The sequence below is a fragment of the Ahaetulla prasina genome, chromosome 4 (genome assembly GCF_028640845.1).
Source record: "Ahaetulla prasina isolate Xishuangbanna chromosome 4, ASM2864084v1, whole genome shotgun sequence".
Lineage (NCBI taxonomy): Eukaryota > Metazoa > Chordata > Lepidosauria > Squamata > Colubridae > Ahaetulla > Ahaetulla prasina.
Window position 1 is genome coordinate 1527819 of NC_080542.1, and position 27300 is coordinate 1555118.

Consider the following 27300-nt stretch of genomic DNA (forward strand, 5'->3'; position numbering starts at 1 on the left):
GGGTTGTCTAATCTCTTCCCGCAGTGATGATGATTATATTAAATTATATAATGTATAATAAATAGAATATTAAACCTTTAGTGATGGAGAACCTAGAACTTCTGCTATTCCACTGATTAATTGTTCTAACTGTCAGGAAATTTCTCCTTAGTTCTAAGTTGCTTCTCTCCTTGATTCGTTTCCATCTGTTGCTTCTTGTCCTCTTCTCTTGGACCCCCCTCTCTTCTTTGGGGCAGCCCCTCAAATACTGGGAAACTGCTATCATGTCCCCCCACCCCCGACCTTCTTTTCATTAAACCAGACATACCCAATTCCTGCAACCGTTCTTCGTATATTTTAGCCTCCAGCCCCCTAATCATCTTTGTTGCTCTTCTCTACACTCTTTCTAGAGTCTCAACATCTTTTTTTAAATATATCCTGGTGACCAAAATTAATGCAATATTCCAAGCGTGGCTTTACCAAGGCTTTATAAACACTTCACGTGATATGTATCCCGATTGTGGTTCACTTACTCTCTTCTAATCCCTCCCTTTGCAATCTCTCCATTCTAGGGGATAGGAGAAAAAAAACAGGCATCGGGAATTCTGGGGTCTTAACAAGACATTATAAAGTGGTATTAACACTTCACATGATATGTATCCCAATTGTGGTTCACTTACTCTCTTCTAATCCCGCCCTTTGCAATCTCTCCATTCTAGGAGATAGGAGGAAAAAAAAACAGGCATCGGGAATTCTGGGATCTTACCAAGACATTATAAAGCAGTATTAACACTTCACATGATATGTATCCCGATTGTGGTTCACTTACTCTCTTCTAATCCCTCCCTTTGCAATCTCTCCATTCTAGGAGATAGGAGGAAAAAAAAAACAGGCATCGGGAATTTTGGGGTCTTACCAAGACATTATAAAGCAGTATTAACACTTCACATGATATGTATCCCAATTGTGGTTCACTTACTCTCTTCTAATCCCTCCCTTTGCAATCTCTCCATTCTAGGAGATAGGAGGGGGGAAAAAACAGGCATCGGGAATTCTGGGCTCTTACCAAGACATTATAAAGCAGTATTAACACTTCACATGATATGTATCCCAATTGTGGTTCACTTACTCTCTTCTAATCCCTCCCTCTGCAGTCTGTCCATTCTAGGGGATAGGAGGGAAAAAGGGCATGGGGAATTCTGGGGCCTTATCAAGGCTTTATAAAGTGGTATTAACACTTCACATGATACGTATCCCCATTGTGGTTTGCTTATTCTCTTCTAATCCCTCCCTCTGGAATCTCTACATTGCAGGGGATAGGAGGGAAAAAAGAACAGGCATGGGGAATTTTGGAGCCTTATCAAAGCTTTATAAAGTGATACTAACACTTCACATGATCTTGATTCTCTCTCTCTGTTAATGCAGGCTAGGATTGCATTAACACAATTTGCTCAGATTTAAGTGACTGTCCACTAAGACGCCAAGATCCGTCTCACAGTTACAGGTAGTCCTCGACTTACAACAGTTCATTTAGTGACTGTTCAAAGTTACGACACATTTAATACAGAAACTTCGTGACTAATAAGCCTTTTTTTAAAATAACCCTTTGAAGTTAGAACAGCACTGAAGAAAGTGACTTATGACCATTTTTTGCACTTACGACCGTGGCAGTATCCCCGCGGTGACGTGATTTTGGAGGCTGGATCACGGGTTCCTATTTATGACGGTTGCAGGGTCCAAGGGGTCGCGCGATCTCCCCCTTTTGTGACCTTCTGACAAGCAAAGTCCATGGGGGGCGGGGGGAAGCAGGATTCACTTACTCATTCAACAACTTGCAGGGATTTGCTTAACGACCGTGGCCAGAAAAGTCGTACACTGGGACGAAACTCACGTTAAGAAATTTCTCACTTAGCGACATAACTTTGGGGCTGAATTGTGGTTGTAAGTCGAGGACTACCTACCTGTACCGGCAAGCTCAAATTATTAGTATTGCGACTGAACTAAATGCAACTCGTTTTTGCAAAACGCAAGACACCGTGAATTTACACCAGAGGTAGAATTCACTTACTGTTACTAACGGTTCGGCCGAACCGGCTGTAACCAACTCTCATTTACACCCCAAGTGATTCTCATCGAACTAGCCACGGTTTGAAAGAGTTTTAAACAGGGTGTAAGAATTAATGGAGGAAATGCCAAGTGATGCCAAGTGTCCGAATGTAAATTGCGAGGCCACGGTCGTAAGTATGAGAAACGGTCCTAAGTCACTTTTTTCCTTGCCGTTGTAAGTTAGAAATCGTTGTAAGTCGAGGACTACCTGAAGTGTAATCAGAATAGGTGGCCAAAATGGTTTTGTTTACATTTTTTATTTTTTATTTTGAAACTCAGCAAATAATCAACAATCCTAATGGTGCAGTAGGGGCTCCTGCTTGGGCGAGGGGTTGGACTAGATGACCTATAAGGTCCCTTCCCAACTCTTAATCTATAAGCACTGACAGCATCTTCAAAGGAACCAAATATTTCTGGCTTTCTGACCCCAGAAGCTGTGAGGCACTCAGATCGTTCCCCGCTCTGTCAGAAAGTTAGGCTGACCGCCATTAAGCCGGTCCTCGACTTACGACAGTCCATTTAGTGACCAAAGTTACGGCAGCATTGGAAAAAAAAGCGACGTGATCCCTTTTTTCCCCCCACACTTACGACCGTTGCAACATCCCCGTGGTCAAAATTCAGACCCTTGGCCCCAGGGACTCCTATTTATGACGGTCCCATTTTGCGACCTTCGGACAAGAAAAGTCAAAGGGAGAAACCAGATTCACTGAACAACCGTTCCTCATTTAATAACCGCAGCGATTATTAGAATAGCTTTATTGTCACTTTGAATGTCCACTAATCGGCCTTAACATTAAACTGAGATTTTGTTTTGCATACAGCTCTCCAAGGGTCATTTCTTCCAGTTATGGTCATAAGTCGAGGACTACCTGTAGAGAGGGCGAGTCAAAGAAACCAAGATGGCAGCCGCGGACCCCCCCGATGAAAACCTTCCCTTTTTGGAGGGGGCATCCGACTTCTTTTGAACTCCCCCCTGGCCTACATCAAGTGCCTGATCTTCAGACCTTTCGTCGTGAGCTAAAAACATATTTATTTATTCAAGCAGGACTGGCATAAATAGTTGATTTTAAATTGGGGTTTTATTACTGTTTTAAATTTTTAAATCTATTTTAATCATCAGCCGTTTAGTAATAGTTTTATTTTAAATTCTTTTAATTGTATATTTTATTTTGGCTGTACACCGCCCTGAGTCCTTCGGGAGAAGGGCGGTATAAAAATTTAATAAAATAAAATAAATAAATAAATAAAATTTTGACACCCCCGCCCAGCCGTGGACACACCTGCTTTGCAGTCTGATCACAAAATGAAATTATTTGATTTATTTATCAATTAAATGTTTATGTCTTCCTGGCTCACAAGTTCTAAAATAAGTAAAAAAATAAATAAATGAGGATATCAAAGCACAATTAAGGTATGAAAAGATACACAGGTGATGATTTTAAAAGTGAAACATGGACCGAGAGACAGACGAGGTGAGACAGACAAACGAGAGGCGCGGAAGGATTCTTACGTGATCTTGCAGCCGTCGCACAAACACACAAACAAAACACACACACAACATGGCAGGCCGTTCTATCACCCTGCCGTGAGGGACTTCGGAAAGGGCTACAGATAGTTCTCGAGTTGCGACCACAGCGGAGTCCAAAAATTTGCGTCGCTGAGTGAAACGCTTGTTCGGTGAACTTGGCTCCATTTTACATCCACGGTTGCTAAGAGAATCACTGGAGGTTTTGAAGAAGAAACTGGACAGTCGTTTGTCCGAAATGGGATGGAGTCGCCTGCTCGAGCAAGGGGGTTGGATTAGATGACCTCCGAGGTCCCTTCCAACATGGTTTCCCCTTTCACAGGAAGTCCTGGCCTTGCGACCACCATTGACAAGCCCAGAATTTACGTTGCTAAGTGAGACCTTTGTTAAGTGACGTTCGCCCCTTTTTCCGACTTTTCTTGCGACCGTGAGCCTCTGCCGTTGTTAAGTGAGGAACACGGCTGTTACGTGAATCCGGCTTCCTCAACAACTCCGCTTGTCCGAAGGTCGCAAAAGACGGTCACGTGACCCAGGGACCCTGAGACCGTCGTAAAAACGAACCGGTTGCCAAGCATCCAAATGTAAATCGTGGGACTACCACGGTCGTAAGTGTGAAACATGGGCCTGCGTCAGCTATTTTCCAGAGTGGGCTGCAACTTCAAACGGTCACTAAGTGAACTGTTGTAAGCCAAGGACTAACTAAAATGGGGCAGGATTTCCTGCCTAAGCAGGGGGTTGGACTAGATGACCTCCGAGGTCCCTTCCAGATCTATCATTCTAATCCGATCTGTATTTCGTTACGCACAACTGTAAAGGAATCCAGATCGGCAAGCCGTCGGCACCGGACACAGATCCTTTCAGGCACCACAAAGGATCTCTGCCCTCGATCCGGTAGGGATCCTGCCCAGCCAATTGTGATCTGGCGTTGCCTTTTCTGCCAACCTCGCCCACACGCCATCCACACAACGCCCGTCGTTCAAGGTGAGTTGGGCCGGGCAAACCGCTCGGCCGGAGCACCAAAGCCTCGCGTTGCAAGAAAAAGCACCCTGTGTACGCTCAGAGACACTCTTGCCATCTCTTCAACCCCCAAGACATAGATGATTAAAACTCTCACGAAGGAACACCCATAGAAGTCAATCGAGAGGCAGAGATGAGCGATGGGGAGGAAATGAGGGGAGGGGTCCAGAGAGGAGATGGGGAGGGGGGGGACGCTGGGTAGGAGTGGGTGCCGAGTGGGGGGCTGCGGGAAAGGACAGGGAGGTGGGGGGCGTTGCTGTGCGCTGCCCAAAATAATCCCCCTACGCATCCAAGATCCCGTTATCCCTGGTTGCCATGGCAGCCCGGAGGCAGCCGAGGCGGATGGGAAGCAGGGAGGGAGGTGGAAGTTGGGGGCTTCAAGGTTGGGAGGGGCTGAGGGAGGAAGCCCAGAAGAGGAAGGACTTGTGGGGGCTGGGAAAGAAGGAGAAAGGGTTGGGGTCTGAGGGGCTTTTCCTGGGGGGTGGGGGGGGCGGAACTTACTTTTCACACTTTTTTCATCTCTAGGCGTTTCCGCCCCCCTCCCCCCCTACCGGGATGGGGGGGGGGGGGGTGTCGGACTACAAGTCCCATGGTCCTCATTGGACTACAACTCCCATGGCTCTCCCTTGGCTGCCTTAGCGCTGGTTCAGTGCAGAGGTTTCATGCAACCTGGGAACCTCTGCGGGGAGGAGGAATAGATTTTTCCTCCACCAAGGGCTGTAAACTCCCCCCCCCTCCTTCCAAGAGCCAGCTGGGCTGTTTTCTGCAGGGGCAGCTTTCCCCCCCCCCACAAAAAAAAAGGGGACACCAGGGGCCAAAAAGCCAGTCTGGGGTCCCCAGTTTAGGGTCTGTGGGAAGGTTCCAGCATTTACGTTATGGGAAGGAAGGAAGGAAGGAAGGAAGGAAGGAAGGAAGGAAGGAAGGAAGGAAGGAAGGAAGGAAGGGGAAGGAATGAGAAGAGAGGGAGGGAGGGTGAAGGAAGGATGGAAGGAAGGAAGGAAGGAAGGAAGGAAGGAAGGAAGGAAGGAAGGAAGGAAGGAAGGAAGGAAGGAAGGAAAGAAGGAAGGAAGGAAGGGAGGGAGGGAGGGAAAAGAGAAGTAAGGGGAAGGAATGAGAAGAGAGGGAGGGAGGGAGAAGGAAGGAAGGAAGGAAGGAAGGAAGGAAGGAAGGAAGGAAGGAGGAAGGAGAAGGAAGGGAAGGAATGAGAAGAGAGGGAGGAGTGAGAAGGAAGGATGGAAGGAAGGAAGGAAGGAAGGAAGGAAGGAAGGAAGGAAGGAAGAAGGAAGGAAGGAAGGGAGGAGGAGGAAGGAAGGGAAGGAATGAGAAGAGAGGAGGAGGGAGGAAGGAAGGAAGGAAGGAAGGAAGGAAGGAAGGAAGGAAGGAAGGAAGGAGGAAGGAGAAGGAAGGAAGGAATGAGAAGAGAGGAGGGAGAGAAGGAAGGAAGGAAGGAAGGAAGGTAAAGAGAAGGAAGGGGAGGAATGAGAAGAGAGGAGGAAGGAAGGAAGGAAGGAAGGAAGGAGGGAGGGAGGAAGGAAGGGAAAGAGAAGGAAGGGGAGGAATGAGAAGAGAGGAGGAAGGAAGGAAGGAAGGAAGGAAGGAAGGAAGGAAGGAAGGAAGGAAGGAAGGAAGGGAAAAGAGAAGGAATGAGAAGAGAGGGAGGGAGGGGGAAGGAAGGAAGGAAAGAAGGAAGGAAGGAAGGAAGGAAGGAAGAAAGGAAGGAAGGAAGGAAGGAAGGAAGGAAGGAAGGAGGGATGGATGGAAGGAAGGAAGGAAGGAAGGAAAAGGAAGGAAGGAAGGGAGGGAGGGAAAGGAAGGAAGATGGAAATGAGGGGAAGGAAGGAAGGAAGGAAGGAAGGAAGGAAGGAAGGAAGGAAGGAAGGAAGGAAGGAAGGAAGAGAAGGAAGGGAAGGAAGGAAGAGAGGAGGGAGGAAAAGAGAAGGAAGGGAAGGAATGAGAAGAGAGGAGGGAGGGAAGGAAGGAAGGAAGGAAGGAAAAGAGAGGAGAGAGGAAGGAAGGAAGAAGGAAGAAGGAAGAAGGGAAGGAAGGAAAATGGGGAGGAAGGAAGGAAGGAGAAGAGAGGGAGGGGAGGGAGGGAGGGAGGAAGGAGAACAGGGAAGGAGATGAGCAAAGGTAGGAGAAGGATGAAAGGAAGACAGGAAGGAAGGAGATAGGAATGAGAAGTGGGAAGGGGAAAGAAGGAAGGAAGGAAGGGAAAGAGAGGGAGGGAGGGAGGGAAGGACGAGAAAAAGGGAAAAAGGGAAGGAAGGAAGGAAGGAAGGACAATCCTTTGAAGGAAGACATTGGATGAAAAACTTCAGGTTTTTTTGCAGGACAGGTGAGATGAAAGTTTGGAGACCTCACCTGAACTTCTATCAAAATGTTTTGTCACCTTTGGGGCAGACCCCCCCCCCGCCCCCGCAACCCTCCCGCCAATTCCCCCCACCCTCCCCCATCCAAGAAAACCTTGGGAGACCTCAAAGGAACCTCATGCCACCTATGTAGCCCATGACACCAATCTTTTTTTTTAAAAAAACCACCACTCAAGATTCTAGTCCCTATGAGGATGCAAGCAATCTTGAGGCCTGCAAGTACATTCACAACCCCAGCAAAGTCCTGGGAAACCTCCCTTCTGTGTAAAGGCCTGTCAATCTAGTCTCAGAGAAGGTTTCATTGGTTTTTAATAATACAGGTAGTCCTCGAGTTACGACTGTTTGTTTAGCGACCAAAGTTACGTGCTGAAGGAAGGGACTAATGACTGCAATTTTGGCTAAAGAAGGAATAAGTTTGGGAAATTTAATTAAACCAGCTCGGCACCTGGACAGACCATGCCAGATATTCCTCGATTTGCGGCCACCCGTTCCAAGTTACGACGGCACCGAGGACTTGGGACCAGTTCTCAAACGTACGACGATCGCAAGAATTCCCCACAATCATGTGGCCAAAAAAACCAAACCAGTATGTACAGGGAGTCCTGGACCTACGACCATCTTTGAGCCCCAAATTCCCGTTGCTAAGCGAGACATCTGGCTTCCCGATTTGACTTTGCGTGTCGGGAGGTCGCAAAAGGGGATCACGTGACCCCCTTCCCCCCCCAGGACGCTGCTACCGTCATAAATATGAATCACTTGCCAAGCGTCTGAATTTTGAGCACGTGACCATGGAGAGGCAGCGACGGTCGTAAGCGTGAAAAACGGTCCTAAGTCCCTTTTTTCAATGCCGTTGTAAATTTGAACGGTCACTAAGTCGAGGACTGACTCATACTTACGACGGTTGCAACATCCCGGGGGTCGCACGAGTCCCTTTTTGCGAGCAAAGCCAATGGAGGAAGCCAGAACTCGCTTAAGGACCATTTGATTCACATAACGACAGCAGCGTTTTGCTGAACGATCGTAGTGAAAAAGGTCGTAGAATCAAACCTTGGTTCTCTTAACGACCGGCTTTCTTAGCAACTTCTCCCAATTGCGGTTGTAAGTCGAGGACTAACTGTGCCACATAACTGCGGCCTTACAAGACCGTACCCCCAAGTTGGGGGGGGGTCTTACAGCTCCCCCACCCCACCCCAAGAGCCAAGCAGATACCCGACACGCCTTTTACAGGCCGAAACCACAAACCAGGTTAACCCACAAACCCGACGCCCCCCCTGCGAGGCGGTCATTCTCCAAAGCAGCCATTTTCCAGCCCACAGAGCTGTCCAGTGCAGGTCGCTAAAAGGAACCGGGAAGAGCGGATGTACGGACGTAAAGCAAAGCATTTCTTACTGGAAAGCGTGCAAGTAATTGCGTTTTTCTTCGTTTCAACCATTTCTCTTTCAAACCGCATTCTGAAAATCTTTATGCCCAGGGGATCCTCGACTTGCGACCGCAATTGAGCCCAGCGTTTATGTCACTAACTGAGACATTTGTCAAGTGAGGTTTGCCCCTTTTTAACCATCTTTCATGCCACGGTTGTTAAGTGAATCGTTACGAATTTTTGAGTTACTAGCACGGCCGTTAAGTGAATCTGACTTTCCCCTTGCCCGACGATCGCAAAAGGGGACCACGGGACACGCCACCCCCTCGGAGACACCTCAATCGTCATAAATACGAGTCAGTCAGCAAACCTCTGAATTTTGATCACGTGACCAGGAGGTGGGGGGTGTGCTGCAATGGTCATAAGTGTGAAAAACGGCCGTAACTTTTTCAGTGCCATTCTGACTTTGAACGGTCACGAAGCAACTGTTGGTAAGGCAAGGACGACTTGTAGTTATAAAGTAATAAAAGTACGATAAAAAAATCTAATAAATAAAATAATAATATAATAATAAATAACACATAAAATAGAAGAAAATAGCAAAGGGAAATAAAGGAACACAAATGAAACTAAACAGTAAAATAATAAAATAGGATAAAATAATCAAAGTAAACTAAATTAAATTAGATTCAATTAATCCATTAAAAATAATATAAAATAAATAATCAAATACAATAAATAATAAAGCTAAACTAAACTGAATTAAATTAGATTCGATTAAATTCATTAAAAATAGTATAAAATAAATAATCAAATACAATAAATAATAAAGCTAAACTAAACTGAATTAAATTAGATTCAATTAAATTCATTAAAAATAGTATCAAATAAATATATACTATACTAAATAAACTAAACTGTTAATTAGATTCAATTAAATTCATTAAATAATAAAATAAATAATAAAACTAAACTAAATTAGATTCAATTAAATTCATTAAAATCATATAAAATAAATAAATAATAAACTAAACTAAATTAATTAGATTCAATTAAATTCATTAAAGATAATATTAAATAGATAAATAATAAAATAAATAATAAAACTAAACTAAATTAGATTCAATTAAATTCATTAAAATAATATAAAATAAATAATAAACTAAATAAACTAAACTAAATTAATTAGATTCAATTAAATTCATTAAAGATAATATTAAATAAATAATAAAATAACAAAACTGCACTAAACTAAATTAGATTCAATTAAATTCATTAAAAAATAACATAAAATAAATAAAAAATAAAATAAAATAATAAAATAAAAATAAAAATAAAAATAAAAACTACCTGCAAGGGCTTTGGACGGGACAAACCAGGTTGATGGTGCCTCAGTTTCCCCTTTTACCACCTAGATGTGAAGAGGGTCTATTCTAAACCTCACCGGACCCCAGAACCCTTTGTTGCAATCCTAAAAACTGAGCACGCAAACGACCCCAGGTCGATGCAGAAGTTAGAAGCACCTGGCTGAAACTTGGCGCGGCCCCGAGTTCGAGTCCTGCCCTAAGCACTGAAAAGGAGCCTCCTTTCTCTCAGCAGCCCAAAGAGGACGGAGCAAACCAAGAAATGTGGCCCAGGAAACCACGCAAACTTGCCCGGACCCACCCAACCTCCAGCAGCCAGGCGCCACACACCCAACAACCACCGCACAACTCCTACAAACAACTGACAATATCTTAAGTGTGAAGCCATCAACCTCCTAACCGGGAGAGGCAGAGAAATAGAAAGTAGATGCCGAGAGTCCTTGACTTACGACCGTTCGTTTAGTGACCGTTTGACGTTACAAGGGCACCGAACAAAAGTGACTTACGACGGGGACGACCCTGGCAACCGACTCACATTTACGATGGTCGCACGTCCCGGGTTGTGTGTGTGTGTCACACAATTCCCTTTTGCGACCAGCAAAGTCCACGGGGGAGACGGGGAGGAGCCAGATTCGCTGAACGTCCGTGTTGCTCGTTGAACAACCTTGGCGCTTCACTTAACGACGGTGGGCAGGAAAGGTGGCAGATATCCCCAGCTCAGTTGCAGTCGTAAATCGAGGATGACCTGTACTGGGGGGGGGGGGTAGGGGCGTTTGCACCCTAAAAATCAGGGGAGGGGCGTTGACCCTGCCCCCATGCCAGGGCCACCCGTCCATCTTCTCCCTCCCTCCCCCCATGCCTAGAAGAAGCCCCCTCCCCAATCTTTCCTCCTTGTCTTCCACCCACTCCATCCATCGCATCCCATTTCACCTGCTTTCCAACCCACTCCAAGCTGCTACTCCAAGGTGCAGAAACTCTCTGCCCCCCCCCCACGACCAGCCATGTGGGTCCCGACTGCTTCCCCAGCTGCTTGCCCACCTTCCGGCTGGGGGCGGTCAAAGGTCAACCCTGATGATGTCACAGGCCCCACCAAAGACCCCCCCCCTCTCCTTTCCCCCCTGTTCGCCCAGCCACCCCCACACACACACAGCTCCTATTCTGCTCTTCCCTTCTTGCAGGCATAGAAAGACACACAAGCCTAGACACACACACAAAAACACCGGTGACTCACGGGCCGGGACAGATTATCAATGGCAGGAACCACAGGGTGTGTGTAACACACACGCACCCACCGCGCCGTGTCACCCACAATTGTCCCTCCTCCTGCCTTTTTTCTCTTTTCGTTTTTAATTTTTTCTTTTTCTTTTTCTTCCTCTTTCGGATGCTGTCGCTAAAGAACGTCTGTGAAATACAGGGGAGGGTGTGTGGGGGGGGGGTTGAGAAAGGGGGGAAGGAAAAGAAAAAAACAACCAGAAAGCGGCCGGAAGATGGGTCTTATTTGCAGCCTTTTAAATGAATTATTTTTTAAAAATAAAAATTGAGAGTCAAGCTAGAGGCGTTCCTCGGGTTCTTTGGGAGGAGGGCTATTCTGTGTGGTCCCCTTTCCCTTGGTGGCAGGACCTGGGCGTCCTTAAACAAAGCAAAGCTGGCTGAGGGACTCTGGGAGTTGAAGTCCACAAGTCTTAAAGGGACCAAGGTTGGAGACCCCTGGTTTAGAAGAAGGCCTATGATTCCTCCATCGAGAAATTGCCCCTCGTGGCTTTCCCGAACCTCAATGCCCATAGGGGCCCTTGGTTCTCTTGGCGGGGTGGTTTCCTTGCAGACGTTTCGTGACCAAACTAAGGAACATCATCAGCGCTAGAAGGGAGGAGGAGGAGGAGGAGAAAGAAGAAGATTGTGGGGCCTTTGGCGCTCTCTACGCTGGGTGGTTTTCTTGCCGACTAGGGAACGTCATCAGGGTTAGAAGGGAGGGGAGGTTGTACTTCTAGCCTTGATGAGGTTACTGAGTCGGGTCAGGAGACGTCTGCAGGAAAATAACCAAGCTCAGCGAGCAGCAGCGAAGACCCCGTCGTCCTCCTTCTCCTCCAACCCCACTCGTTTCTGATAATGTTCCCTAGTTGGATCATGAAATGTCTCCAAGAAAACAACCCAGCTCAGAGACCATCAAGGACCACACAGTCTTCTTCTTCCTCCTCCTCCTCCTCCTCTTCTCCTCCTCCTCTCCACAAACCCCATTTCCTTCTAGCACTGATGATGTTACCTAGCTGGGTCATGGAACGTCTGTAAGAAAACAGCCCAGCTCAGAGAACATCAAAGATCCCACAGTTGTCTTCTTCTCCTTCCCCTTCTCCTTCTCCTCCTTCTCCTTCTCCTCCTCCTCCTTTTCTCCTCCTCCTCCTCCTCCTTCTTTTCTCCTCCTCCTCCTCCTCCTCCTCCTCCTTCTCCTTCTCCTCCTCCTCCTCCTCCCTTCTAGCACTGATAATGTTCCCTCCTTAGGTCACAAAAGAAGCCCTTTGCGAAAAGGGGAGCATTTCCCACGCTCGTCTCTCCATCCGTCCATCCCTCCGTCCGTCCATCTGCCTGCCTGTCTCCCCCCCATTCACAAGTCCTGCTTTGAAGGTCAGGCCAGCCACGTGAGCCTCCCCGCCCCCCGCCCCCAAAGCTCACATGTTCAACTTTACAAGAAACTTTGCACATGTGAGGTTTTTTTTGGGGGGTGGGTGGGGGGTTCATTCCAAGATGTTTCAGAAAGCCAGCTAAACCTGTTCACACACACACACAGATACCTGCCAGTCTGCAGAATAAGATGAGAAGGAGCTGATGGCCTGAGAGGAAGAGGGACAACTTTTGGGGGCACGGAGAGCCTCCAGCTCGGGAGTCCCCCTTTTTTGCAAAGGTGACCCAAGCTCTGTATTAGCCAAAAGTGACTCCCCCCCTGCCCCGGTCTCTCCGATCCCAAAAATCTTATTATTCTTTTTTGGGGTTTTTTTTTTGCACCTCTCCCACTAAGCCTTTATCTTTGTCTAGATGCTTTCAAGCTGCTATTTTCACAAGCCAGAAGGCATCGTAAGATGCCACCCCAATTGCTAAAAAAAAAATAAAAATAAAAATATCGACGTTTAAAAAACACCCTGACGCCTCCAGAAGGCCCAGCTCAACCGGGACAGGTAGAAGAGGGGAAAATAAAAAATAAACCACTCGAATTGCGCCGTTAACCTTTTTTCAACCCAAACCGAGTTGAGAATCTATTTGATCCCTGGATATTTTGCTCTTCTCAGCTTTGATTCCGGCTTAGAAAGCGCCTTCATTCATTCATTCATTCATTCATTCATTCACTCGATCCGTGAGACAGCTGCATTTGTATAAATGGCCTCTAAGCTCGGTTACTTTTCATCTTGGCTTAATCTCGGTTTGTTCCCCTCGGGTGGCTTGGTGTGTTTGGTGGTCCCGGAACAGGGATGGATGTGTGAATTCAGGGGACCTGAAGGGGAGCCTCTGGGGTGAGAATCGGGCCTGGGCGAAAAGGGGAAGACAGAGGCACCGTGGCTGCCCGTCCATCGAGCCAACTTTCCGCCCTCTCTTTAGCTGGACCCTGTTCTTCAAGTGATCGTGTCCGAAGGGAGGTTTCGGCCAGGTTTAAGCCATGACTTTAGGGACGCAAAAGTCTCGCCGGGGCCAGGAATGGACAGAATGACAGAGTCCATTGGTGCTCTCTGAGGTTGCCTATAGTCCTTTTCCTCCTCCCCCTCCTCCTCCTCCTCTCCGCAAACCCAACACCCTTCTAGCATTGATGATATTCCCTAGTTGGGTCATGAAAAGTCTGCAAGAAAACCACCAAGCTCAGACAGCATCAAGGACCCCATAGTCCTTTTCCTCCTCCTCCTCCTCCTCCTCCTCCTCCTTCTCCTCCTCTCCGCAAACCCAACACCCTTCTAGCATTGATGATATTCCCTAGTTGGGTCATGAAAGGTCTACAAGAAAACCACCCAGTTCAGAGAGCACCAAAGACCCCATAGTCCTTTTCCTCCTCCTCCTCCTCCTCCTCCTCCTCCTCCTCCTCCTCCTCCTCCTCCTCTCCGCAAACCCAACACCCTTCTAGCATTGATGATATTCCCTAGTTGGGTCATGAAAGGTCTACAAGAAAACCACCCAGTTCAGAGAGCACCAAAGACCCCATAGTCCTTTTCCTCCCCCTCCTCTTCCGCCTCTCCCTCTCCCTCCTCCTCTCCCTCCTCCTCCTCCTCCTCCTCTTCCTCCTCCTCCTCCTCCTCCTCCTCCTCCTCCTCCTCTCCGCAAACCCAACACCCTTCTAGCATTGATGATATTCCCTAGTTGGGTCATGAAAGGTCTACAAGAAAACCACCCAGTTCAGAGAGCACCAAAAACCCCCAGTCCTCCTCCTCCCCCTCCTCTTCCTCCTCTTCCACCTCCTCCTCCTCCTCCTCCTCCTCTCCGCAAACCCAACACCCTTCTAGCATTGATGATATTCCCTGGTTGGGCCATGAAACGTCTGCTAGAAATCCCCCAAGGACCCTTCGTTTCAACCCTGAGCTACATACAAATATTCTCCTTTATGGAGAGCATAATAGTCGGTTCCTTGATCTGGCTGTAAGACAGGAAGGGAAGGATAATCTCAATTTGAAAGCTCCCCCAGGAGTCTCTTCTCCACAATCCTTGACCATCATAAAACGCAGGGGCTGTCACGAGAAGATCCGGTAACAGCTGATATGGATTAGCCTCAGGAAGGAAATGGCAGGGGGCAGGCATCATTCTTCGTATATCCATTATTAATAGGAGGTGGGCACTTAATAGAATCCCCCTCCCTCTAAAGTTGTCCTTACCAAAGGCTTCCTGGCCAGCACAAGAGGGACTCAAATTGTCCTCCAAAGCCCCCCCGAGGGCAGGACGAGAAGCCATGGGTGGAAGCTCATCAAAGAGAGAAGATTTCTCCTTGGAACGACGAAGGAGGAGTTTCTGGTGGTGAGGACAAATAATCTGTGGAACAGCTGGCCACCAGAAGTTGTGGGTGCTCCATTACTGGAGGCTTTTAAGAAGAGCCTGGATTATCTAAAATGGTGCCAGATCTCCTGTTTGAGCAGGTGGTTGGACTAGAACAGGGATCACCAACCTTTCAGACCTCAAGGACCACTAAATTCATAATTTTCAATCCCGCGTGCCACTAATATGATCCGCCTAATGACCGACTGGGTGGGCGTGGCTAGATGGTCATGTGACTGGGTGGACTGGGCATGACCAACTCGATGCCATTCATGTCAAGGGGCGCCTGGCCAGCCTCTACTCGCCCCTCCCTTCCCAGCCACTCCTCGCCTGCCCGCTCGGGCTCCTTAGGGCCCCAACAGGTAGCAGTTGTTGGAGCTGAGCAGCCACCCTGAGAAAGAGTCCGTAGTTTGAGGACTCCTGATTTAGTGCAATATAAAAAAAATGCAAACAATTTTTTTCTTTTTGGTGACCGCTGGACTAGAAGACCGCCAAGGTCCCTTCCAATTCCTCCAATCTATCATCTGTCTGTCAGATAGATTGACAGACGTTCTACCTACCAACCTTTCTTTCTTTCTATCATCTATCATCTCTTTCTCTCTCATCCATCCATCCATTCATGAAATCTGTCTATCATCCACCAATCTACCCATCTTATCTGTCTGTCTGTCTATCTATCTACCTACCTACCTACCTAACTTATTTATCTATCTATCTATCTATCTATCTATCTATCTATCTATCTATCTATCTATCTATCTATATTCCTTCTATCTATCTATCTATCTATCTATCTATCTATCTATCTATCTATCTATCTATATTCCTTCTATCTATCTATCTATCTATCTATCTATCTATCTATCTATCTATCTATATTCCTTCTATCTATCTATCTATCTATCTATCTATCTATCTATCTATCTATTTATATTCCTTCTAACTATCTATCTATCTATCTATCTATCTATCTATCTATCTATCTATCTATCTATCTATCTATCTATCTATCTTTCATCCTCTTTAGATTTTCAAGAAAAAAATGGACAACCATTTTGTGGGGGGATGGTATAAGGGTGCATGCCTTGGGCCCCCTGGGGGTTGGACTAGAAGACCTTCAGGGTCCCTTCCCGTCCTCCTTGGATTCTAGAAGTCCCCAAATCTTCTTCTCCTTCCCTACTGCCCAAGCTCTGGCTCTTCCCCACAGGGTCAAAGGCTGCCATCATGGCAACCAGTTGCTTCCCCTCTTAAAATGGGGAGAGGGGGCTTTCCAGGGACACCCCCCCCACCCACCTTGAGCAAAACAGGCCCCGCTTCAATCAGCCCTTTCCTGCCAGTTCCTGATTTCAGAGCTGACCTCCACCAAACAACCCCCCCCCCCACGAAATTCAGGTCCTCTCCCTATAAGGCCCTTTCTGCCCCCCTAACCTCATATGGCACCCCCTTCCCCACCCCTGATACCCCCAGCCCCTGCCTAATTTCCTGGGGAAGTCCCTTCTCCCGCTGAGATTTCCTTTCCCAGCAAACCTCCCTCCAAAAGACAATCATTCCCCCCCCCCACAACCACCGTTTTCTCCGCCTGGCCCTCAGACCTTCCCAACCCCTCCCTTATCACCCCCCCCCCACTCAGCACACCCAGAGTCTTGGGGTGGTGGGGGGGGAAGGGGGAGGGAAAGGACCAACACTGCAGCTCCCGAGATGGGGGAAGAAGAACCGACAGACGCGGTAACCAGAAAGATTGTACTTCACCCACACAGAAACAGTGCGGGGGGGGGATCAGCATTCAGGCTCGGTCCTGTGCGTGGTATTTAGCGCACGCACACCGCGAGTGTGTGGTGTGTGTGTCGGGCAGAACGAATTGGCTCCTTCTGCTGCTATTTCTGGAACTCTTTCTCTCCTCCATCCCCCCCCCACCCCGATCTCCCCCCCCCACCTCCTCCTCCTCCACCAACCCAATCTCTACGATTTGCTTCTAAAAGTCCTTTACTTAAGGATGCTAAAAGCAAAGCTTTGGTCGATGAAGTCGCTGCTACTCTGCGGGGGGGGGGTCACCTGTTCAGGGACTCTTCCCCCCCTCCCCTTCCCGCCCTCCCCTTCCCTGTCCTACCCACCCACCCACCTCCACCCCCGGCCCTTCTTTTATAATCAGGCATTCAACCCCCCCCACCCTTGATTAATCAGGATTGAATCACGGCTTGGGAAAGCTGCAGAATCGCTCTGCGCCGATCCGGGCCTTGGGAGATGGACGGGGGGGGGTGGGGGGGAAGGGGAGAGCAAGGCTTAGCATCCCAGGTTGCCCCCCTCCTCCTCCTCCTCAGTTCCTAGATTGCTGCATTGTTACAGCTCCTCTTTGGACGGCAACCGATCCTGTCCTGGAGCTCGGTGGGAGAGAGGAAGCCAGAGAACGGAGGCAGTTTGCTGGCTCCGTCTCCTGCCTGCTTCGGGCCTCCTAAGGATCGCCTTCGCTTCCTTCCCATCCACTCTCACTGCCTTTTCTTCCCCGTACTTTTCTCTGCACATCCCAAGCTCCCCCCCCACCAACCCTTCTCTCAGCCCCCACCCCACGCCTCGACACACCTGTCACCTCCCTCGTCACACACCTGTAGAAAGAGCTACTTCCTCAAGCACCAAGAAGCACCTGCCAATCAGCAGTCCGTCCGGTCCAGTCGCTGCCGAAGCACCAGGCCTTGAGTGAGGCCTGGGCATTCCGCATCTTTGACCAGCTCCCTCTCCCAGCCCTCCAGCAGCCCCACCCGCCCACCCACCCCCGCCCCCCGTGTGCAGATCGGGGAAAGGTGAGGAGGGGAGAGGAGGGGCTGAAAGAAGAGCCAACGGGGCTACAGGCCTCGGGGAGGGGGGGATCCGATGCCCGCCATTCAGACGACCCTCCTCGTCCCTCCCTCCCCGTCGGATCTCTGGCAAGTTTCCCCAAGACGGGCACAATCCAGAAAGCCCGACGGTCCCAAGGCTGCCCGGGCGCTCCCGACAGACCGCCATCCAGGATCCCACCCCCCCGCCCTACACACACCCCAGCGCAGCCAACACCCGGAGTCCTCTTCCTTTCTCAGCCACTCCGCGCTATGCAACAGGGACAGAGAAAACGCGTGTGTGGCTGGGGGTGGGGGGTGGGGGTCTTTCAACCCCCACCCCTCCGCGCTGCGGGGTGGGGAAAAAAAATTCCCCCCTCTCTCGTTTGTAAGGAATGGCAAGGAGTCGGTTAAGGATGCGGGATGCGGGGGGGGGGAGACCCTTCCGGAGCGCTCTTAGGAGGCAGGAAAGGCGGAAGGTGGGTGGGTGGGGGTTTCCCGACCCTTCCCCGGAGGCTGCTCCACAGAGCTGCAGCCTCCCCCCCACCCAATTCCAGCCCCTCGCCCCCTCCCCTCCATCCCCGCCCGCCTTTAGCGCTGTCATGGCCCCAGCCCAGCTGCGAGACCGCGGAGAGCGGCGGTTTCAGCACCAAGGCCAGCTCCAGGTTCCCACGCTGCCTCCTGGGCGCTCGGCTTCGCCCCTCCCCATCTGAGCCCCCTCCCAGCCGTCTCAACACCCCCAAGTGCCTGATCCCACGCAGCCTCAGCTCCATGGAAACCGTGCCGAGAGAGCGAGCGAGCGAGCGAGAGCTGGCTTCCCACTCCGCATCTTCCACCGCCGCCCCCATCCTCGGCCGACCCCCCAGGACCCCCCACCTCCCACCAGACAGGGCTGGCCGGGCAGCCCGTCCCGTGCCTTCTTGCCCCTCTTCGGCCTCTCCCCCGTCCCTCTCCCTCCCCCAATCCCCAAGTCACACACACACCGGGCAGCCCCCCTCCTCCCCCCCAAAAGGGGGTCTCTCCGGGGGTCCTTACCTTGGTGGTGACTATGCACAAGCAATCCATTTGATCCCGGACCCAAGCAGCAGTAGCTAGGCGGAGGAGATCTGTAGCACATCAGACACGCCGGGGCTCAGGGTTACCACTCGCCCCCCTCCCCTTGACAATGGTCCTTGGCTCCCTCGCCTTGGCAGCGGTGAGGGGCACCCGGGGGAAGGGGGGGGGGATGCTCCCGAAGGGCTCCAAGGCGGGCGGGCGTGTGCGTGCCGGTGGCGGGGAGGGGAGGAGAGGAGAGGAGAGGGGGGGGCGTCGGGCGGGCGGGCTGGGTGTGTAAATGTGCAAGAAGCGAAAGGCAGCGCGTGTGTAGCGAAAGGGAAGAGCCGAGAGGAAGAGGAAGGCGGGCGGGAGGGGTGGGGAGCGAGCTGGCTTGCGGTGAGTGGGTTGGGGGTGGAAGTGACAGAATGTGGAAAGGAAGGGAGGGCGCGAAGGCGGCTGGGGGAGGAGGAGGAGGGGAAGAAAGTGGTTGCTCCCCAAATCAAACCCCCTCCCCCGAGGACGGGCAGCGGGGGGGGGGCAGGAAGGGGAAGGAGATGGAGGGAGAGTAGGTACGGAGGAAGAGGAGGAGGAGAGGGAAGGGCAAGGCAAAGCCCCCTGCCCGGGCCCCAGCGCCCCTCCGGAGAAGGGAAGAAGGGAAGGCTGGAGCGGGGCACCCACCAAGCACAGGAGGCAGAGAACGAGGGGGGGGGGTGTTTAACCTCTGGAGTGCGGGAAGGGAGGTGGGTGGTGGTAGACGCGTCACCGGGAGTTAACTCTGCAGGTGCTGGAAGCATCCCGGATGGATGAGAAGGGGGCAAGGCAGCAGGCCGAGGGGTGGGGGAGAGTCCGGGCATCGAAGGAGAAAGCAGGCCCGCTGCGGCGGGGGATTAAGGGGGCTGGAATCCAAGATACGAGGTGGTAGCGTCCTGAGTTCCCAGCCTCCCCCCACTCCCCCAAATGCGGTCACTGATTCTATCTTAAATCCGGCCAAAACTACCCAACGGGAGAACGAGAAGCTCTGGGCAAGAAGGCAGAATGGGGCAGGAAGGGACCTCAGAGGCCGTCTAGTCCAACCCTCTGCTCAAGGCAGGAGAAGACCTTCCGTCATACCGGCCAAATGGTTGGATAACCCACAACTAGCTGGGTAACCAGTCCGACCTGGTCGATTTCTCATGGGGTGGGAGAAGATGAAGGATTTGGGGAGGGGGGGGGACAGTCCCACCCGAGCGTTATCAAAGCCTCTTCATCCAGCTTCTCTCCCAGCCTCCCCACTCCCCAAATGCGGTCACTGATTCTGTCTTAAATCCGGCCAAAACTACCCAACGGGAGAACGAGAAGTTCTGGGCAAGAAGGCAGAATGGGGCAGGAAGGGACCTCAGAGGCCGTCTAGTCCAACCCTCTCCTCAAGGCAGGAGAAGACCTTCCGTCATACCGGCCAAATGGTTGGATAACCCACAACTAGCTGGGTAACCAGTCCGACCTGGTCGATTTCTCATGAGGTGGGAGAAGATGGAGGATTTGGGGAGGGGGGGGGACAGTCCCACCCGAGCGTTATCAAAGCCTCTTCATCCAGCTTCTCTCCCAGCCTCCCCGCCCCGCATGGAAATAAAGCACCCCTTTAGCATTCTCGCTATGGTGCACCCAGAAACCATCCTGCCACGCCACCCCCCCCACAAAAAAAAACTCCAGAAAGAAAAAAAAAATTGGGGTGAGGGATTTCACATCCAAAAGGTTTGCAGATCTTGGCAAAAATACATTGAGCCTCCTTAGATTCTCCCCCCACGTCACCCACCCCCCCAAAAAACTTTTTCCCTGGCTGTCTGGGGATGGGGGAATGGGGCAAGGATGGGGTTGGGGAAAAGGAGGGGGCTGGCAGGTTTGGGGTTGGAAGTATATAAGGTAAGGGGGAAGAGGAGGTAGGAAGGGAACCATCAGATTTGGTAGAAGCAGCAAGAGGTGGTCTTTTGCAAGCCCCCCACCAGCACACGCCCTCCCGGAAGGAACGGTTTGTAAGTTGGACCCCTTCCCTTCCAAGCAGACGCCCTCCAGAGGGTCAAACTACAACTCCCATCATGCACAGACCCTGGATGGAGGGTCACCGAAGGCCTAAGCAGCCGAATCTGGTGGGCAGATTCGGGCCCCAATTTTGGGGTGGAAGAAATGAGGAAAAAAAAATTCTTTAAAATAAGCGGAGAGAGCTAGCTGAGTTTTTCCATCCGGCTTCAGAGCCAATCAGAAGGGAAAAAACGGGCACCCCTCCCTTGCAGGGGTGTTGTTTTTCCTGGCTGGGTAACTTGAAACCAGCCAGGTCTTCACAGTGCAAAGATTTGTCTCTTCAAACTTTCCACCGTCGTAGACAAGATGCTGGCTTTGGGCACCCTGCAAACACTCTGCAGCCTTCCCCGTTGCCCCCCCACCCCCAGCGGTAGACTGCCGCTGAAGCAGGAGGCTCACCGCGCACCACTCCCAGGGCCTTGATCAAACCAGATGGAGAAGACCTCCCCGTAGTACGAAAAATTGTGAGATCGGTAGCTTTCGCGCTCTGTCTGCCCGTCCCCAGAAGGGCTGGACTACAAAGCCCATCTTCCGCAGCCGGTGCTAGGAGTCCACACCAAGGGACGGCAGCTACCTAACCGGGTGGCTGCCGTCCATTTCCCAAGCGCTCCCAATATTCCCACAAGAATGATCTTTCCCGCAACACTCCCAGTTAAGCTGCGGAACTCATTGCCACAGGATGTCATGGCAGCCCCTCGATTGGAGAAGGGTGTTTTAGGGGTCACGCAACCTCGGGGCGAGATTGATTGGCAACTGAGCCAAATGCGAGGTTCCTTTCTGGTCGTTAGGCCACGATGGTCAAATCGGAACTCGGGACCCTCTTTCTTTGCCTTGGGTCAGGAACTTCCTGGATACTAAACTCCCCAGTCAAGGACTTCCTGCCTCGCCCCCATCCCCCCCCCCTGCACGTGGGCCCCGTGTCCTACTGCTTGGCTCCTGGGTCCTACGGGAAAAACCCAGAAATTAATTAACTAGAATTTCACTTAATTAAAGCAAAGATGCCCTCAACAGCCCTCCGTTTCCTTCCTGCCTGACCCAGTTAGCTCTTTTCTCTGGGCGCGTCTTCCTCTTTCATCTTCTTCTTCCTCTCTTTTCTTCTTTACTGTATCTCTCTCTCTCTCTCTCTCTCTCTCTCTCATTTTATCTATCATCTATCCATCTAACATCTATCCTCTCTCTCTCTCTCTCTTTCATTTTATCTCTCTATCATCTGTATCCATTTATCATCTATCGTCTCTCTCTCTCTCTCTCCCTACCTACCTATCATCTATAATTTATCATCTATTATTTTTTCTCTCTCTCCCCCTCTCTATCATCTATCCATCTACAATATCATCTATCATTGTCTGTCTGTCTATATATCTATCATCTATCTTTCTATCATCACCTCTCTCTCCCCCTCTATCATCTATCCATCTATACAGTATCACCTATATCTATCTATCTATCTATCCATCCATCCATCATCTCTCTCAATCGTTCTCTCTCTCTATCATTTTCTATCATTTTATCTATCATCTGTCTATACATCTATCGTCTATCGTCTCTCTACCTCTATCTAGCTACCTTTCATCTTATCATTTATCTATCATTTTTTCTCTCCCCCTCTATCATTTATCCATCTACAGTATCATCTATCATCATGTCTGTCTGTCTGTCTGTCTGTCTGTCTATCTATCTATCTGTCTATTTTCTTTTATGTACACTGAGAGCATATGCACCAAGACAAATTCCTTGTGTGTCCAATCACACTTGGCCAATAAAATTCTATTCTATTCTATTCTATTCTATTCTATCTATCTATCTATCTATCTATCTTTCTTTCTTTCTTTTTTCTTTCTTTCTATTTTCTTTCTTTCTATTTTCTTTCTTTCTATCATCATCTCTCTCCCTCTCCCTCTCTCTATCATCTATCCATCTACAGTATCATCTATCATCGTGTCTGTCTGTCTTCTATCTATCATTCTCTCTCTCTCTCTCTCTCTCCATCTATCATCTACTGTATTATCCATCCATCTACCTTTCTCCCTCTCTCTCTCTCTCTCTCTCTCTCTCTTTCTCTTTCTCTACTTCTGCAGGCCTTAAATCTTCACACCTTCTCGAGGCTTCTGTTACCAAGAAAGGCGGCTGTTATGTGAACCAGGCCTGATTGTACAACTTCTTGGCCACAGCTGTTAAATGAATCACACAATTGTTCACTGAATCTGGCTTCTTCATGGAGTTGGCTGGTCAGAAGGTCACAGAAGGAGGTCACGTGACTCCGGGGACACTGCGCCCATCATAAATAGGAGCCCGTTGCCAAACCTACAATGGTCGTAAGTGTGGAAAAAAGGGTCGTATCATGTCACTTTTTTTCAGTGCTGTTATAACTTTGAACGGTCGTAAAACAAGGACTACCCGCATGGTGCATGAACCCAACCAGGTTCTTATTCATACCATATGTTGTAAGCCACTGGATATGAAGCGGGCGGCAAATACATGTCATAAATAGACCGCGGTTAAACAAACCACGGTTTAACCCAATGGGCGAAGGTAGCCTGCCCAGTTTCAAATATACTTGTATTCGTGCCAAGCATTTCTCACCTCAAGCAGCGTCTTTCGTACACACAACAGGGGCCGGGAAATAGATTGGCATTGGGGGGGGGGGCTCAGTCCGTACCCCCTTAATATATTTGGGCATTTCCCCCGTCCACCCCCCAAATACAGGGGGCAGAAAAAATCAGCCTGACTTGTTATTGTCGGTTAATGTTTCCTCTCCAGTGTTGAGAAGGGGCCTTCCCTCCGTAGATAGAAGGAAGATTTGGGGTGGGTGGGTGTTAAACCGGCCCTTTGGGTGCTGAACCCCAAAGTGAACCAGGGCGAAACTTGGGGTGGGGTAGGGAATTTGGGGGGGGGCACCCCAAAGATAAATGAAACCCATCCTTACCTTTGGCAGAGAGCTCGCGGTCACGGTGACTTCATAAAACTCCTGGATATCTATATCAAAGAAACCCAAACAAATCTTTTTAGAGAAATTTCGTCCGACCTGCCTTATCAAAACGGACTCATCTCGGGGGGGCGGTGGGGGGGGGCTAAAGGGAGAGTTGGCACAGCCTCGTGAGCTGCGGAGGCTTGAAGGCACCCCTGACGGGGCGAGAGAGGTCAAAAAAGTCAAGATGGCGGATACAGAGGCACAAAACGACCCTTGACCCCGTCATGCATGGGTTGTCTCGATCTTCAGGATCGCCACGTGGACAGAGGCCACACCTGGCGTGGCTGCCAGCCGCCGGAGATGGCAGGGATAGCTCTGGCCTCTTCTGGCTTCTCAAGCAGGATCTCTTGGTGGTCTCTCAACCATTACTGTTCCAAGTTCTGCTGAGATCTGGCCACCTTTCCCCAGGTTTTTCTACTGTTCTGTAACTGGGATCTCTTAGTGGTCTCTCGACCATTAACAGCCCAAGTTTTTCAGGTCCAGGTCACATTTTCCCCAGTTCTTTTAGCTATTCTGTGACTGAGATCTCTTGGTGGTCCCTCAACCATTTCTACTCTGAACTTCACAGAGACCAGGCCATATCAGCAAGGCGCAGCCAAACCTTTCCACTAAATCTTTGCCTATCTCCTCTGCATACATGAAACCTCTTAACATGGCCATCCTAGTTACTGGTTTTATAATAATAACAACAGAGTTGGAAGGGACCTTGGAGGCCTTCTAGTCCAACCCCCTGCCCAGGCAGGAAACCCTACACCATCTCAGACAGATGGTTAGCCAACATTTTCTTAAAAAGTTTCTAGGTTTACAGGATGCCTCAAACCCAAAACGCTCCTTAATATCTTTATTTGGCTTGCTGAACTACAATGTATAGCAGTGTTTCTCACTTTTGGCAACTTAAAGATGGGTGGACTTCAACTCCCAGAATTCCCCAGCCAGCGTGGCAACGTTTAAATGGATGGACTTCAACTCCCAGAATTCCCCAGCCAGGGTGGCAACGTTTAAATGGATGGACTTCAACTCCCAGAATTCCCCAGCCGGCGTGGCAATGTTTAAATGGATGGACTTCAACTCCCAGAATTCCCCAGCCAGGGTGGCAACGTTTAAATGGATGGACTTCAACTCCCAGAATTCCCCAGCCAGTGTGGCAACGTTTAAATGGATGGACTTCAACTCCCAGAATTCCCCAGCCAGTGTGGCAATGTTTAAATGGATGGACTTCAACTCCCAGAATTCCCCAGCCAGGGTGGCAACGTTTAAATGGATGGACTTCAACTCCCAGAATTCCCCAGCCAGGGTGGCAACGTTTAAATGGATGGACTTCAACTCCCAGAATTCCAAGCTGCCTGGGGATTTCTGGGAGTTGAAGTCCACGTATCTTAAAGCTGAAGAAACACCGCTGCCCCGTATGAACTCAGCCAGCCAATCTTCCATGTTCCTGGTTTCTTGTAGCCATTCCTTAACCGAGATTCCTGGCCAACCCTGAGGCTGCTGTCCAGCAAACCAGGATTACCTGGACATCTTTGAGCTGCTGCTACTCCTCCGTCTGTAGAAGGCGTTCTCTGGCAACTCTGCTAAATATAAGCCAATCTTTGGAAAATCTGGAAAATTACAGACTTTGGCGAGCCTTAGCTCAAAATAAACAGAGATTGCCGGATCTACAAATATATCCGAACAAGCCTTGTTCTGCAAACCTGGTTTGTGGATGAGATAGGGGACAACGATGACCCTGGACGCATCCCCAAAGATTACCTTCCCTAGGACAAATAATTTTATTTATGTATTATGTATGTATTTATTGATCGATCGATTGATGTGTTTATGTAATGATGCACTAATATATAGGTAATCCTTAGCTTATGACCATAACTAAGCCCAAAACTCCTTTCGCTAAGCGAGGCAGTCATTAAGTGAGATTTGCCCCGTTTTATCACCTTTCCTGCCTGCCACGGTTGTTAAGTCAATCACTGCCGTTGTTAAGCAAGTCACACGGTTGTTAAGTGAACCCGGCTTTCCCATGGACTTTGTTTGTGGCAGGAGGTCGCAAAAGGGGATTGCGTGGCCCGGGGATGCTCCAACGGTCATAAGTGTGAAAAAGAATCATACGTCACTTCTTTCTGTGCCGTTGTAACTCCGAATGGTCACTAAATGAACGTTTTTAAGGCAAGGACGACCTGCCTTTATTTATTATTTTACTTACTTATGTTATTCGATTTATTTTCGCCCATTTCGCCCCATCCCCAATCTTGATCAGCTCACGGGAACCGATACTTGTTCGGACAAGCCAGGATTAAGGCAGCGGGGTTGGAGTAGAAGGCCTCTAAGGTCCCCTCCGCCTTTAGGGTGACCAAGGTTGGTGTCTTTTGAGAATGTGACCTGTGTATTTCCCTCACCTGCCAGCAGGTGGCAGCAGCTGACTAATCCCAGGTAATTCTTAGGAACAGAAACTGGAATTGGGAGACCTTGGGAAGGTCTGGTGCCGAGTGCGAAAAACGACATCAGAGAAGAATATCCCAAGAGAACAGCAAACCAGGCCCAAAAAAAAACAAAACAAAAAAACACAAAACCCCTCGCCAAAAGCCGCCTTTCCTGGCCCTTCAGAACAAAGGGGCAGTTTGCAGAAGCCAAAGTGGCTCGTAGTGGATGGAAGACCAACAGGTGATCTTAAACGTTCCTTTTCGTGTATCGTTGTTGTGCTCCCCCCCACCCCCCACCCCCACCCCAGCACAGCTTCAGTTTGGTTCTTCGCCAGCGCCGTACCTACCCAAAAGGGCCTGGAAGAGTTCGCTCTGGAAGATCCCCAGCAGCCTCTCCATCTTGGGCTGGGAATCCGGGTTCAACGCTGTGGTTGGTTGCTTCAGGAGCTGCAAGATGGCCGCGGCGTCTGGGTCGGAGAACGGAAAAGAGAAAAAGGCAGCTACTACGAGGGACGAAAGAGGGAAGCCTCGGCCCCTTGCAAAACAGGCGGCCTTTGAAGGGAGTCCTCGACTTGCGACCATTTCGTTGAGTGACTGTGCAACAGCACTGAAAATAGTGGCTTACAATTGGTCCTCACACTTACGACCGTGTGCAGCACCCCTGTGGGTGGCAAGGTTCCCCCCCCCCCCGTGATCGCCATTTGCAAATTTTTCCTGCCGGCTTCAATGGGAAAACCAGCAGGCGGTCGTAAGTCTGAATCACAGGATGCTCTATGACGTCTATTCATCCGGGGGTGGTATAAGGCCTCCTGCCTTGGGTCGGAGGATTGGACTAGAAGGCCTCCAGGCCTATGTCTATGTCTCGTTTATCAACCTCAGCCAAATCGCTCTTAACATTGGGTGTGGTTATGAGATGCCTCACTTAATGACCGCCCGGCTGACCCGTCAGTCTTCCAGTGTCTATTGTGGCCATAAGTTGAGGAAGAAACGCAAGATGGCTTCCCCTTGATTCTCCTCAGTATGAGCGGATGGAGAAAAATCAGCTTTCCTGGTCCTGTGACTAAACCTTCTTAAAATAGGGTTCCGGTTGTCCTTTTTATTTTATTTTATTTTATTTTATTTTTTATTTGCATTTATATCCCGCCCTTCTCCGAAGACTCAGGGCGGCTTACACTATGTTAGCAATAGTCGTCATCCTATTTGTATATTATATACAAAGTCAACTTTTATTGCCCCCCCAACAATCTGGGTCCTCATTTTACCTACCTTATAAAGGATGGAAGGCTGAGTCAACCTTGGG

General features: G+C 49.6%; 1 protein-coding gene across 1 annotated transcript in view; it reads right to left on the bottom strand.

Moving 5' to 3' along the window:
* DLG4 (discs large MAGUK scaffold protein 4) overlaps window positions 1–26463 on the bottom strand; it is a 126775-nt gene extending 100312 nt beyond the window's left edge. Inside the window, exons 1-2 of the mRNA XM_058180284.1 lie at window positions 26348–26463; window positions 23542–23591 (exon numbers count right to left, since the gene is read on the bottom strand). Coding sequence (XP_058036267.1) covers window positions 23542–23591; window positions 26348–26399 — 102 coding nt within the window. The 5' untranslated portion in view covers window positions 26400–26463. The remainder of the gene's footprint in view (window positions 1–23541; window positions 23592–26347) is intronic.
* Between the last annotated feature and the right edge of the window lie 837 nt (window positions 26464–27300).